Source organism: Dermacentor andersoni, chromosome 2 (assembly GCF_023375885.2).
Source record: "Dermacentor andersoni chromosome 2, qqDerAnde1_hic_scaffold, whole genome shotgun sequence".
Classification (NCBI taxonomy): domain Eukaryota; kingdom Metazoa; phylum Arthropoda; class Arachnida; order Ixodida; family Ixodidae; genus Dermacentor; species Dermacentor andersoni.
Window position 1 is genome coordinate 202,281,577 of NC_092815.1, and position 15,934 is coordinate 202,297,510.

At 48.9% G+C, this 15,934-nt stretch overlaps 1 protein-coding gene across 7 annotated transcripts in view; it reads right to left on the bottom strand.

The window, feature by feature from the left end:
- The window catches only part of Nipped-A (Transcription-associated protein Nipped-A), a 361,163-nt gene that overhangs the window by 252,214 nt on the left and 93,015 nt on the right, over positions 1–15,934 (bottom strand). For 6 of the 7 annotated variants that reach the window (XM_055075904.1, XM_055075900.1, XM_055075903.1 and 3 more), the window contains 4 exons: positions 9,680–9,771; positions 6,794–6,890; positions 3,047–3,149; positions 468–712 (listed from right to left, as the gene is read on the bottom strand). In XM_055075904.1, coding sequence (XP_054931879.1) covers positions 468–712; positions 3,047–3,149; positions 6,794–6,890; positions 9,680–9,771 — 537 coding nt within the window. The remainder of the gene's footprint in view (positions 1–467; positions 713–3,046; positions 3,150–6,793; positions 6,891–9,679; positions 9,772–15,934) is intronic. The other variant, XM_055075899.1, reaches the window with a different exon arrangement.

Sequence of the window (15,934 nt, forward strand, 5' to 3'; positions counted from 1 at the left end):
TGTTCACATTGAAACTATAAGCAGTCAGCAGGGGATTTCTGAAAAATTTGTTGATCTGAAAAGTTCGCTAATGTGGTGTTCATAGTAAGGTTTCACTGAAGTTTTGTAGAGCATGTTCCTTTGGGTCTTGTGTTCTAAGGCCCTGGTGAGATAGTAGTGCTAAAGGCAGTAACACATTTTAGTATAGCATCTCTTGGTAGACATATACTTTACGTTCATAGCACCCCTCACTTTCATTGTCATTATTGTAATACTTATATATTTTATGCATTTTACAGCGACTGGTCTTTAGGCCCTTTTACAGCCATGTTGCATCTTTGATCCACAATTCATTTTTCCATTGACAACTCTTCACCACTTGCATGGTACTCTTTGGCTACATGACTCTTGCACAAAAAAGGAAAAGAATACAAGCACAAAACAAAACAAAAGCACTGACACATAAAAAGAAAGCCTCAGACACTCACCACACCCCCAAAGTGGTCAAGGACCTCCTTCTCTTCCTTGGAGCGCACGGCCGACTGCAGGGCGGCCGTGCGAGCATGCGCCGAGGAGGCAGCGCCCGCACCTGCTGCGCCACCCGCTGCTCCACCCGCCACGACACCCGTGCCGGGAGGCAGCGTGTACACGTCCAGCGCCTGCAGGGCGTACTTCACCAGCCGGATGAACACCAGCGTCTCCTTGGGCTGGAACTGCTTCTCCTCCAGCGGCCCTGCATGGCCGCAGACAGGCAGGGCGTCCAACATGCACAACCACACCACCATCCGTACCGTCACTGCCACTTGCCCTTTGAAGCAAGACAAGTGGGCTGCACAAAGAGCAGCTTTCTTGGCATGCTTCCCAGATTTCCTGCGGTTAGAGTGCCGCAGGAATGTTCATGCAATCAGATAAAGCTAAGTGCTAGCCCGACCTGAGCACGAAGCAAGACGTGAGAGAGCAAGGTAGGACTCGGTAAATTTTGGCACTCCCTAAAGTTGCACCACAATTTTTCAACGTTTTTCTGGGTGACGGCAGTTTTCGCCTAAATATAGAGAGGGCACCAGCCACTAGGAGCGCCACTGCTTGTGAAAGGGCATCCAGCCTCTGCAACAACCGCAGGTAGTTGGCCTTTATTGGTGGTGTCAGGTTCGTTTCGCTCCAAAGTTGTAGATACAGCAGAACCTCGTTCATACGTAATGGAAGAAAACGCAGGAAAAACGTACTATCCGGGAAAATGTGCAAGCCAAAGTCATTAAAAAATGTCACAGGATGGCTCGAAAGGTGAAGCATTCACAGAGATTGCAAAGCATTCGACTGTTAAACGAAGTCAAGCTCACAGTTTTACACGCAGTGGAAGTTGCAGTAAACATCTGCTTGCTTATAACTAAAGCATGGTGCAATGCGCCTAAAAATGCATGAACAGAGCTCGCTCGATGACTGCGAGCACTTGCCGTCATAATGCTGGCAGAACGAGGGGCGCCGGAAGCTGGAAGCGCACTTACTTGCCCTAAAGCAAACATTGCATGCTGTCCCTCGCATGAACATTTCAACTACGTGGCACAGTTGTAATGTTTGGCCTGTAGCATACAGGCCAAAGAACAACTTTAAGCGTTTGTGATTTGCCACATTACAACTTGTTCGAGTGCATTCAGCCCTTTCGGTGGCTGCACAGCAGCTGAGGGCAGGCTGAAACCATGCTGCCGTAGCCATTCACAGCACTCGTTGACGTCATATTAGACGGGCTAGCAGCCGATGTCGCCACAACTGGATGTCTTTATTCGCACGCAATAGCTCACAACATCACTTTAGTGGCAGTCAAACTGTCAGTGATCACAGCTTCCGCTTCCTTCAATGGTTGGGAAGACATAAAAAATGCATGGAATGGTGTTAGGCCTGAACAGCGATTTTTGTAATGCCAACCATATGGTGTCGCCATTTATCGTGAAATCATCCACATGTACACGTATGCGTGTGCCAAAGGTGAAATCCCCAGTTTTCGGTATGGCTCACTTTGGTTTCTAGCGCTGCTCTCGAGAACTTGAAAAACAAAACCATGAAGACCTTTCGGGTACGTCCTCTGTAGCTAATATGGCACTCTGGCACACAGATTGTGCATCACATGGTCACTTGCACGTGTGAACACCATCCAACAGCACCAGAACTCGGCATTAAAAACAATAACAATTGCAAAGTGCTCATAAGAACTTGCAGCGGCTCCAACTGCCACTTTCTTCCTAAAGGATGCCCTTTTGCAAGCAGAGGTGCCACTGTGCAGCAGCCTTTCACAGTGTATGAACTGCTCTCACAGTGCCATGGCAAGGTTTCGCGACAAAGAAAGATTGAAGGACTTCGGTTGCACATTTACGAAGCTGTCCTTTCGGCCAATATATAAAAATTTGCAGAGCCTTCCTGTAGAGCATGCCACAAATTTCCTTACGTGGTTTCGGCAGGATATCCCCGCACTGCCCAAAGAAATCTATGGCATGCTGCAAGACAAGTCATTGCCAAAGCCAAGAAGGGGAAATGTTTCTTTAATGGAGGCAATGGTGAGCTCTTCGGGTGGCCCATTGTAAATTTTTTTGCCATACGCACTTTCAGCGCAGCACGGGGACACAAGCCGGGACAAATCGGCCGGCCGCGAGTCGCATAATGGTTGCCCGTGCAGAGTGGTGCCCAGGACTTTCTTTTTGACTGATGACAGATACCCAGGTGCCAGACAGAGGAAGGGGGGTGACCATGGACTGCATCCTAGAACAATTACCTTCAAGAAAAATTGCACAATGACTGGCTAGCAAGAGAAGCAGACATAACAAAATAAATCTAAGAAAAGGCACAGTGGCTTAGGAATGATGTCAAGTGCACTGGCATCAGAAATGTAATGTCTGTAACAACATCTTCATAAAAAAGCGATCATTCTGGCACATGGCTCAAACGTCGTTACAGGAGTGGCCCCCCGCCTTCTGTGCAGCAGTGAACGACGAGACAGCCAGGGTCTCTGTTCAGACGCTACTTCCCTCCCCCAGCGCCGGTGCATGTCCTGGGAGCGGGAATGCTGGTGCGCACTCACCACCGGGCATCTTACACGTGCCGATGCCCCAGGTGATGGTCTTGACGCCGCACACCAACGTCTTCACCAGGCTCCGACAGTCGGCCACCGTGTAGCTATTGCTCTGCAGGTACAAAAAAAAAAAAAAACGGGAGGCGGGAAAGGGAAAGATATACTGAGCAGACTTCTCCTCCTGCGTGGCAATTCCATGACAAATGACATCAGCGTAGGCTACTCGCACATCGTGGGCTTACTGCTTGCGACAGTAGCCCAATGTTGACACCAAGGCATGAGCCTGTGACAGTGTGAGACTCGCCTGCAGTGTGGCTGACAAAGGCCGCGAAAGCCACGCAAGATCAGCATGCAATTAGAACACGTTTGACCATCAGATCCATATGTTATCTCACCAACTCAGTGAAGTACAGCCTTCTTGGTAGAGGTCAGAATCTGGATTCCTCCATTGTCCGCCTATTGTCCTTTGCACGACCACATGGAAGCTTGACGGAAAGATTAGCAGCGCACATTGGGCGAGTCCTCCTCCTTTCTCAAAATGTGCAATGGGCTTTCTTTACAGATTGGCTGACACGAGCCCTAGCCTTCACTGTACTGCATGGAATTGGTGAGACATAATGTAGCTCTGACGGCCGCCTGCCACTCACAACACCTACCAATGCTGGCAGGTTCTTCCGATAAACAGTGGCCCATCTACCCCTCCTGAGCTGCCTTCACAGTTTGCAGACACCGGAGGACTAAGCCCAGCCATGCTAATAACAATGCAGTGCCTCAACCAGAGGAATTAAGACTGGAATTCATGGTTGCTGGTTTCTCTTCTGAAGATGTACAACCCCTGCAAGTTTTGCAGTGACCAGCTACCTGATTTCAACAGCTCGACAATGCTTTTTCTATCAGCAATGTGATTGCCTTCTACAAGATCGAATAAGTGAAATTCTACCAAGCTAACAATGACGACGTAGGCATGTGTGCTTGAAGACAGCACCGCATTCACACACCGAATTTGTCAATGATTTTTTAACTTAGTCCAAAGGACTACCAGCTCAAATGAAGCAACTAGATGCAATACACTATGCTGCAAGATCAAGCTTAATTTTATCGACTTCCTTTGCCAGATTTGTGACTGGTGCACCAAATTCCCTAGTTGATTTATAATATCACGAATCAAGGTTAGTAATTCTTTCTCAGCATAGTTTTCACTGTGTGATAATGTCCACACTGCAACATAGACAGATACACGCACTCTAATGGTTCAACTGCCTGACCACAAAGGTTTTAGAAGCATGAAATTCCCAAAAAGATAGCATTTCATTGTGCAACTTCAATTAACAGCTTGAACGTATAGTGGGCGATATGGCTGTCGCACAGGGAAGCATCCATTGCACATTTCAACTACAAGCAGGCGCATGCATTAACTTGAACATGACTACATTATTTAGCAGGTTCCACACTCTAGAAACTTTTACGGTTGTGGTGTTGTGCTCCAAAGGATGTAGAAAAACGGTACCAAGGGTCAGATGTGGGCTCAGGACACGAAATGGTTATGATTATATTTTGTGGGGATGCGCGACTCTCTTGCGTCACCTGATATGTTGTTTTCCTACATAGCTCTCGTCTCCTGTAATCCGGCTTCGCTGCATGGCTTGGTGCCCGCGGCAGTCTGTGTGGTTGAAGCGCATTGCGAGAAATGGTGTGAGTGGCTATGCTAATGCCAACTAACAGAGGGGTTACTTGGGTGCGGAAAGGAGAAGGCTCTTCCTCTTTGGCTCATGATCAGCAAGGGGCGCGGACGTTCTGCGCGTACGCCGATCCATGCTTCTGCGAGACCGTCTCGCGAAGCCTACCCCAGAATGGACGAACACGATTGCACCACCGTTCACGTGACCGTACGCGCGAAGGACCAAGCATTGGTGTCCAGCATGGGGCAAACATATCCGCTCGTTATCCAGTAGCAGTGAGTCGGACTTCCGCGATTTGTCGCGCGCCCATCGGCATGTTTTGTGGATGGCAACTCGGCTAGCAGGGATTGATCTATGAAAGGTGCAATAAATGCCCTTGCGATTGTTTGCCCTACTGTGTTGTCGTTCCTTTGTCCCAAGAGCACGGGTGAGAAACCCACAATTTTTAAGTTTCATAAATATAGTTAGAAGTGGATTGCATGGAACCTTCCTTCAGTATCCTGTTTGATTCTCCTGCACAGTAGAACAACAAGGTGCTAAACACGCTATTGCCACAAGTGCAACCGGCACACGGAGTCAACACAACAGCAGACAACAATGTCATTCAAGAGTACAGTCGAACCCACTTATAACAATATTCAAGTACCGTGAAAATTCTATTGTTATAACTGATAATTGTTATGACCAGGTTGCATGAAAAAATCAAAATATGGGGATGGGAGAGCTGATGTGAGAAAACTATATAGGCGGGGAGGCCAGTGCCCCTCCCCACCACCTTCCTCCGACCTGCTGCTGACTTGTGTTCAATCGTTTTAACTGCTTCCTGGGCACTCCAATGTACGTCAGCCTTGCACGCTTTATGCGAAGCTTGCCGACATCCTTCTTCAAGGCATCCAAGCACTCCACGTAGTGCAGCAGAAGGTTCCTCGCGAAAACGAAGCCCTGGAGAGACTGAACCATGCCGGGCCTCCTGTGAGGACAACGTTGAGGCAGCTTGCCCTACCGCGTCATCGCTGCTATCGTCGCCATCGCTATCTGATGCAAGAACGTTCGCGACAATCGTTTTATCGGTTAGAAGCACTTAGTTTCCAAATCTATAGCCGTGTGCTTTCTTTTCACCGGCAACATCGTGCATTGCGGATGATCAGCGGGCAGATCAGCCATCTTCCGTTTCGGTGGCGAGCCAAGCGAAGTTGAGAAACTGCTTGGCCAGGAATGACTTCCGACACAACCAACAAAAATGAACGCAAGCGATTAAGGGGGGACATGGGTTGTGGAGATTACTTCCTGCATCTTATGGCCAAATCTGATGAAAATAAACAAGCTTAGTTAGTTTTTGTGCTGATTTCAAATATGCAATAATTTTTCTTGTAGGTCCATTAGTTCAGGAGATTGACAGTGCTACCACTCTATTGTTTCCGGAGACAATGGAAAAAAAACTGCTCAGCAGAAAGTGAATATTATTGCATTGCTAGATACTATAATGTGCAATAACTGCAATGCTGCAAAAAGTTTTCAAATGAGATTCTAATTAGCCATTCTGCAGGTGATCGGTCGCAGAACTGCACCGAATGAGGAGCCAGCGAGCAACATGTGAGCAATCTGCTTGAGACGTAGTTGCCGCAGTCCATTTGTGTTTCGGAGGGGTGGAAGGCCAACGGGACAGAGCCGCACGAAGATGGCTGGAAAATGAGCGTGCGGTGGCTGTTGGAGCAGCGGCCCATAGTGCAGCAGCTCGAATTTCTCGTTTTCTTTTTTTCTTTTCAAGGATTTCATATTTCACTACCGTTTGGCTCGGACACCCAGCAGCCAGACTTCATCGTTATAACCGATAATGCAGCATCAGGGCATTCTAGTAAGTGGGTTATTTCACCACGGAAAACAAACAAATGTCGACAATGCAGCAGCTTCTCACTATTATAACCAATATATTGTTAAAACCGGTACCGTTATAAGTGGGTTCGACTGTATTCCTGGCAACTCCTGCGCAATGCAACATTAAAAGTGTTGACAACAGCTCAGTGATAGCATACCTTTTGATCCCAGTGCAAAGGAGAAAGAAGAAAGGCCCGCCTACCTTCTCCTCCTTGAGGTCCGCCAGGGAGGCAGAAAACTGGAGGCTTGCACGGGCACTGTCCTCCCTGTTCGCCTCCGACGGCGGACCCTGCTGTCGGCTGTAAACAGGTTCAGCAAGATGGAGTGAACAGGCTCAAACAGCCTACCAAGGGCTAGGAAAGTAGGACTATTCTAACTTCCAGTCCAAACCAATTCATCCATTCGATTGCACTTTTCATGGCAACACAATATTTGAACTTTTTGTCAGGCTGTTGTGCCTAGGTACAGTACAGACCCTGACTGAGTCAAGATAACCTAAAGAGTAACAGATTCTCCCAAGCTTCAAAACAGGATGGGTCGTGGTGGAGATGGAAAGGATGGGCGTTGTATCTCGTGAAAGTGCACTGCAGGCTACCATAGATAATTAGAACTGATCAAGCCTCTAGCGCGGACTAGGTTTCCTTTGTGGCTTATTTTCTGAAAGTTTTACTTAGTATATTACGTCGTGCTCCTTGGCGAGACTCAAGTTTGGAAATATCCTATAACATTTCCATGGTGGCTTGATGGAACATAAAAGGACTGTGTCTGCATGGAAACATGAGTGTCCGACGCATTTCCGACATGAAGTAGTACTGCATCAGGTAACCTTATGCTTCCATCATATGCCCATCACATGGCCAGAACCTGCCCTGTTCAGGGAAACGCTGGCATCAAAACATTTGAATTGCTGGCAATGAGGCTGTGGGTTCCCTCACAATGCTCTGCTTAGACAAAGGAAAAGGCTGGATGCACGCATCATAACAAACTGCACTCGGTACCAGTGTCTACTGTTATGCACTGCTGGTACACAGAAAAATGTAACCTCCATGCTCATGAAGATGCCACACGGCCTGCACTTTCCGTATCGCGTTGTGTTCTTGTGCTTGCATTGTGTAATAGTAGTTCAGGTGTGAGCCTCAAGCGAGACAGTTGTAGTGTCCACAGCGAGAAATAATAATAAAAAAAAAAACAAAAAAACATTTGCTTGACTGAAGTACACGAACGACGTCGCCATTTTGACCTGTGTCGTATTGGCGTGTGCCGTGGCATCATTGTAATGGCACCAAATGGGCAATGCCTCTAGAGTGTCGCTTCAATGTAAGAAGTTGTGCTCGCTGCAGATGCATCGCCAAACCTTCAAGCCGGGCGGGATTTCCGCACCGACGAGAAAAATGTCCGTCATTGGAGGGGGCACTGGAAGATGCTTTTTGCGTGAGCCAGTTGCAACGAGGAGATGACAGCGATAAGAAAGACAGGAACATAGAATGAGCTCGACATGATCATATACAATAAATGCTGTTTTTATTTTATGAACGCTGCCCTCACATTCTTGTTCGGCGCACATTCGAGCTGTTTTTTTTTTTTGTTCTTTTCTGGCTTCAAACTTTCGGGGGTCGGCTTAGAATCGGGGCTGGCCTAGATTCAAGTAAATACGGTATATTGAGATTTCACTGTATGGATGATTGAGACTGCAGCTTTCATGATGGATAAGCGATGCAGTTGTGAAAATAAACATGTTCCAGCAATTTTTTGTATTTTTTAAATTTTTTGACACTTCATTTTTTTTTTTTTTCACTTCATTGTAAGGGGTTGACCTGTAAACCCCTCGGCCTATATTCCAGTTTATATGGTGTCATTTCCATGCTTCGGTCATATGCAAATTAATGTTCTGCTGATGACCCCCTATGGCCACAATTAGAGGGCAGCAAGCCTCACCTGAAAGCATCAATTGCGCCACCACAAAAGCTCAGAATCCACGATCATACGAACGTTTTCCCCAGAAGAAACATCCTTGCACTCCATAAAGGTCGCAGGGAGGCAAGGGCCGAATATCTCCAGAAAACTTACGCTCCCCAAAACATAACAGTGTATGCGGACGCAGCCATATACATTAGACAAAGGAAAAGTAAGAATGCAGTAGCAACGATGGTCGACTCGGCGCTACGAGAGAGAACCAGCGTTTCGCTACAAGACTGCACGGTAATCGAGGCTCAAGAAGTGGCCATTGCTCTAGCGTCAGCAGAGGGCTATCGGATCGGACAGTCACTAACAACACTCTCGGACTCGCAAACAGCCTGCCGCAACTACTTGCATGGCAGAATCAGTCACCGAGCACTCCACAGACTGTGCTCAGTAGACTGTGAAACAAAACAACAAACAGGCACAGAACCACACGAAGCGATCACACACAAGCTCGTATGGGTACCAGGACACACGGGGGTGGCAGGGAACCAAGAGGTGGACGGGACAGCTCGAGAGTACACTAATTACCGAGCGTCCAACGTCAACAGCCTCGAGGAACCCACGCCTGCACCCTGAGAGCACTCAGCGATTTTAGACAATTACAAAGGCAGCAGGAAGCGGTACCCCTGCCGCACAAATCCCTTAGCAGGGAAGAAGCTCTCGCATGGAGACGACTAAAAACAGGGTCGTACCCTAACCTCAACGCGCTAAGTAAGATGCACCCCACAGTATATAAGGACAAATGTGCATGGTGCAATGAGGAACCCACATTATACCACACAACATGGGCACGTCAACAAACTGATGTAGTCCCAATCATATCACACCCAAGTGCAGAGCAATGGCAGAAACTGCTGTCCAGCGACCGCTGCGAAGACCAACTAGATCTAGTGTGGCGTGCGCGACGAACAGCAGAGGCCAGCAGAGCCCTGGACTGAGGGCAGCCGACCACTGCGATAGAGGACGGACGATGCAGCAGGTGAAGACCTCCGGGGAAAACGCAAGGAGGAAGACTCCCCTGAGGAATCCGGCCCAGTCGCAGAACAACACAATTACTAGAGCTCAGTGAAGTTTTCACTCACTCACTCCTTGCACTAGCACAGAGCCCTGCCGGCCCTCTTCTCACCTTTTCTGCATGAGCACAGGTAGCTGACACTTGGCTATTGTCTTGAACTTGAGCACAAACACCTCCAGCATGCGAATCAGCAGCTCACGGCCCTGCAAAATGCCCCCAATGCCCAGCAGGTGCCTCTGTTTATTCAAAGGGACACGGCAACACTTTCTCAGCTCAGTAAGTAAATGTCTACTCAATAGACAAAAAAAAATGTTCCTCAAATTTTGGAGTTGCAAGATCTCTGGTTACGCATTAATTAAATATATTTTTCTTTTTACAAAAGTAAGCTTTTGCAGGAGAACAAGAAACATTAATTAATTAATTTTGTGGTTAATTAATTTGGACCACCAGGAGTTCTTTATTGATCAGCTAAATCTAAGTACACGTGTGGTTGCATAAGGCCCCCATCGAAATGCAGTTGCCGTGGGCAGGATTTGATCCCACTACCTTGTGCTTAACAGCCCAAAACCATAGCTACTAAGCAACCACGGGCGGGGTAGAAGATAAGACGAAACTGTTTGTGATTATTAGCAGTACTGAAAAGCGCCTTTACCATAAGTAGAATGAAGGTTTATGCCAATAAAAGTATGTGGTAATGTAACGTTGGCACTAATTAATCTAGAAAATTCATTTTTGATTTAGTTCCTACTCCGCATATTCTAAATGCTTTTGGTATAAAAATATTTTTCTTAGTACTTACAGTTTGGCGGTTAGGCCACCTCCAAACTAATTCATGGAGCTCCCAAATAACATGGAAATCGAAATAGCTCAAGAACTGCATGTTGCATAAGAAAAATCAACAAAGTTGAACTTGGCACATCGAGATACAAAAGTGAAAGTCTCAACAATCAAAAAACACAAACAGAAAATAATGAAGGTTTACGAGTACACTCTGAACTTCAGAAACCCGAGGTCTAAGTAAAAAAAAGTTAAATAAAGAGATCTTAAAAAAGCAGCATACTACTGAAGTCTATTTATCATCACCAAAAAAGCACAAGGGCCAAATGTATGAAAAAGCACTTCCTAACATGGCATGGCTTTGCATCTCAAAATGTGGTATTAGTTGCTGAAACGCTTATTTTTTTTCTTATTTTCTTGTTTATTTTCTTAAAGTGCCCAAGAACAGCTTTACGCCTTAATATTGGTGCACTTGTTTCACAAAAAGAACATAAAACCGAAAAACAAAACAATATCTAAAGCAACAGTGGTTACCTGTGCCAACTTGCCAACACTTAAAAATTAAATTATGGGGTTTTCCGTCCCAAAACCACTTTCTGATTATGAGGCATGCCGCAGTGAAGGACTCCGGAAATTGTGACCACCTGGGGTTCTTTAACGTGCACCTAAATCTAAGTACACGGGTGTTTTCGCATTTCGCCCCCATCCATATGCGGCCGCCGTGGCCGGGATTCGATTCCGTGACCTCGTGCTCAGCAGCCCAACACTATAGCCACTGAGCAACCACGACGGGTTTGCCAACTCTTAATGCTCAATTAAATTTTACTAGGGCACTAGGCCATATATAAATGACTGTTCAGCTGGTCACTATCCACAAAAGCAAAAGACTCCCTCTCTCTCTCTCACACACATACGCACACACACACACACACACACGCACACACACGCTTCCTTGTAATGCTGCAGCTCATCTGCACTACCTTTAGGCAGAAAATCTTGACAGAATTGACTGCTGCATTGGTTATTTACACTAGCCAGGCTTATTCATAGTGGTAGCACACTAACCGCCGTATTCAAGAACATAACTTTACCCTTTGAGGGTCAATGACGTAAATATACGGCGCCGCGAACAAGTCCAAAAATGGTCAATGCCGTATATTTACGGTGCCATCTGTACATTTAAAAAGCGCGCCAATTTCCTAGCTTTTTCTTTTCTGTCATGTGCTGCCACTATGTGAGAATACAGGGAATTTTCTTCACGCGCCTCCCTCTCTCAGCTTTAGTTGCATGGTTTGCTTTAGAGCTACTTTGCTCCCGCGCGTCTATATACTATCGCTCGCTGTCGCGTGCTACGGAACAATTTCGGAATGTTTCAGAACATACTTTGTGAAACTCACGCCATGTCCGTTCACATAAGGTCGTCAGGGAAGCCTTTTGGTGCATCGGTAACTACAGTAGGCAGAAATATGTTTTGGGGGCGCAAAAATGTGATGCGCATAATAAGCCGCAGTGCATGCTCATTATCAGTTGCGGTGTGTGTATATGCTGTGAACTATTTTGCTTATGCAGTTAAAGCTGGATGTAACGAACCTATATGTAACAAATTCCTGGATTTAACGAAGTTTTTGAATTCCCAAACGCTGCCCCCATTGAAGCCCATGTATTTTCGACCTTGATGTAACGAACGCGTTGCGGCGGTTAGCCTTGATGTAACGAACTCACAAAGCTGATCGGTCATTACTTTTTGCACTTTTAAGGAAAATTCGGCAGAAGAAATGCTCTACATTATTGAATATTAATACTGCAAGGAGCCAGCAGCTACACAAACGCCAGGGATTGCCGCGACCGAGCAAAGTTAGCAATGCTGATGATGATGGCGGTGACTAGCGCCGCTCCATGCCTAACGTAGCAGTCTTTTCAGGCTTTGTTTGTTTAGCGTGACACCAGGTGGCATTGGTATCGGCAGTTGATTTCTCTTGCAGAATTATTTTGTTTCGTATGGATTTGAGGACAAGCAATCTTATTTTGTGATTTTCATTTGTTTCAACGGCTTAGACACCCTTATGTGTAAAAATTCACTTGAAAAGCAACGCTGATAGCCAGTTCTTTCATTGCCAGGGCGCGGGAAGGAAGAGGGGGAGGGACGATGACGAACGACGATGCGCTGCATTCACCATTTTTAGTGTTGTCCTGCGTTCTGCACGTGTGCGCGTGTCAACTGTGCTCTGGTACTGTTTGTCCGACTTGTTTTGGAGGTGCTAGGCCTGCCTGTCGGCGTGTAGTCGTGCGTCTCCGCTTGTAGCTGCATCGTCGGTTGGTCGTGATGAGTTCTACTGCCAGAAAACGAAAAGTTCTGTCTTTTGAAGACAAACTCGCAATTTTAAATGCAGTCTCCGCGGGCGAGAAGAAGAAGGACATTGCCGCCCGTTTCAGCATTCCAGCGAGCACACTATCAACGATTTTGAGTGCGGAACACAGCATCAGAAATGCAGTGGAGTCGGGAACAAGCTCGAAGAAAAAAAAAACTGAAGCTGTCCACATACACTGATGTGGACAAGGCAGTGTTCACGGGGTTTTTGGACACGCGAGCCAGAAATGTACCCATAAGTAGCGCAATCTTACAACAGAAGGCAAAGGATTTTGCGTGTATCTTGGGCCATGATGATTTCAAGGCAAGCAACCGGTGGCTGCAGGGATTTAAGAGCCGGTACGGTGTCGTCAGAAGAGTAATCAGCGGTGAATCTGCCTCCGCAGACAGCGATGCTGCTGCTTCGTGGGTGGCTGACAAGCTGCCTGGAATCCTGAGTCGCTTCAAAGCGGCTGATGTCTACAATGTCGACGAGACAGCTCTATTTTATCAAATGCTGCCGGGCCGCACGCTAGCGTTTAAAGCCGATGACTGCCGCGGCGGAAAGCAGAGCAAGCTCCGCATAACGATTCTGCTGCATGCCAACCTCGACGGCACAGACAAGCGAGTCCCGCTAGTTGTCAGAAAAAGTGCCCGTCCCAGGTGTTTTAAGGGAACGAAGCGTATGCCAATGAAGTATGTGGCGAATTCCAAAGCGTGGATGACTCGGCCAATATTTTCTGAGTGGTTATAAAGGAATTTAACCAGGACGTTGTGGGGATGCGCGACCCTCGCGCCTCCCCTGATGTTTTCCCGCATAGCGCATCCCCTGATATGCTGTTTTTCCCGCACGGCTCGCGTGGCCTGGCGCCCGCAGCGCTCGGAGTGGTACAAGCGCGGTGTGAGAGATGGCGCCACCGTCGCGGCGGGGTTAGTCGGGCGCCGAGGGACAGGCGCTTGCTCTCTTTCCCGGCGGGTCGGCGAAGAGCGCCGGACGTACCGCGCGCGCGCGCCAATCCATGGTTCTGCGAGACCGTCTCGCGTGGCCGCCTTGGACACCGTTGGCGTGACTGTACACGCGAACGACCAGGCGTTGGGATCCAGCATGGGGCGAACATATTCGCTCGCTTTGCGGTCGTGGTGAGTCGGACTTCTAGATTTGTCGCGCGCCCATCGGCATGTTTTGGGGATAGCAACTCGGCTGGCTAGCAGGCATGGATCTATGAAAGATGCAATAAATGCCCTTGTGACTGTTTGCACTACTGTGTTGTCGTTCCTTTGTCCCAAGAGTACGGAGGAGAACCTCGTATCTCCCACATCTGGCGCCCAACGTGGGGCTCTTGGGGCATCGGACGATAATTTTAAGTGTTGCTTCGTTCGAGACCTTTGTTTGAACCGAAGCGTAGGCCTAGCGTGGATTTTGATCGCTAGCGTCGGCGGCGTGCTTTCTTGAGCGAGGCGACGGAGGCTGTAGTGTGTTTGAACATGTCAGTCAACATGCTAAGCCTTTTCGCAAGTGTTTTTTTTAATGACATTCGTCGGTACGAGAGCCACGTGGTCTGCATCCTGGGAGAGCGAGGCTGAGCGCCCGCGGAGCAGTGGCAAGCCTGAAGCGAGTGAGTACGGAAGCCTCATGGGTGGTCCGAATTTCTTATGTAAATAGCTTCTTCTATCTCTTTGACTCGGATGAAGTCGCGGCTCAGGGAGCCGGGTGGCCGCGGGCCACGGGTGCCACGACGGGCTGACTGGTATTGCGGCCTGGCACCGGGCGCTCCGACACCGTCTGGGACGGTGGGCGCCGTCAACTCGGATGCTGTGTGCACCGAGCGGAGTAGGACCACCTAACAGAGCTAACGTCTCCTCGCGGCTGCCTGTTTTGCGCTCATTTTGAGTTGTTTTTGGATGCCGGTTGTTGTCAGAGTAGCGACGCTTTAGGCCTAAGGCTTTACGAAGCTGCCTGTCGCACGTGGAGGGACACAACCTGGTGGACCGTGGCGTTGAGGCGTTGCAATTTGCTCCCCTCATTCTATTTAGCCTCGCACGAATTGAAATTACTCGTTCGACTCAAGAAAGCGAGCTTCGTTCACGTGAACTTAGCATCTGAGTAGCTGCCCGATCTTTTACTAGCCGAGTTGAACATCGTACCACGTGGGCGATGCGCATGCAGAATTCCTCTCCCTTGCACTACTGTAGTGTTTGCCGAGTGTGTTGAGTCTACGCAGCGTCATTGGAGTCACCCCGGGCGATGGTGATGCTGTGGCCAGTTCGGCGCAGCGACTTCGGCGGCCTCCTGCATCCAGCTCACAACCCTCGGCGGCGGACAAAGGAGCCAGCGGTCACCGACAGCTACGGCGGCTCTTGCCAGCAGGGCGCGTCGGCGCGAGCGACGCTTGCTCGTACCGACTACTGCGTCGTCGTCTCCGGAGTCCTGGCCTGGGATCGTGCCGTCGAGTCGCAAAGCTGCTGCTGTGACCGGCGGACGCCAGCGGTGTACCCAAGGACAGTCGGCTCGCATGTTATGGACAGCGTGTGGACATTTCCCCTGCGCGGCCACTGTTGCATGTACCACCTTGTTCGCGAAGCACGTGTTGATGTTAGACCGTGTCACATGTTTCGCCGGAATAAGAAGTGATTTAAGGTTGGGGGAATGTGGGGATGCGCGACCCTCGCGCCTCCCCTGATGTTTTCCCGCATAGCGCATCCCCTGATATGCTGTTTTTCCCGCACGGCTCGCGTGGCCTGGCGCCCGCAGCGCTCGGAGTGGTACAAGCGCGGTGTGAGAGATGGCGCCACCGTCGCGGCGGGGTTACTCGGGCGCCGAGGGACAGGCGCTTGCTCTCTTTCCCGGCGGGTCGGCGAAGAGCGCCGGACGTACCGCGCGCGCGCGCCAATCCATGGTTCTGCGAGACCGCCTCGCGTGGCCGCCTTGGACACCGTTGGCGTGACTGTACACGCGAACGACCAGGCGTTGGGATCCAGCATGGGGCGAACATATTCGCTCGCTTTGCGGTCGTGGTGAGTCGGACTTCTAGATTTGTCGCGCGCCCATCGGCATGTTTTGGGGATAGCAACTCGGCTGGCTAGCAGGCATGGATCTATGAAAGGTGCAATAAATGCCCTTGTGACTGTTTGCACTACTGTGTTGTCGTTCCTTTGTCCCAAGAGTACGGAGGAGAACCTCGTATCTCCCACAACGTCAAGCGGCAAGGCCGTCAAGTTTGCCTACTGCAGGACAATTGCTC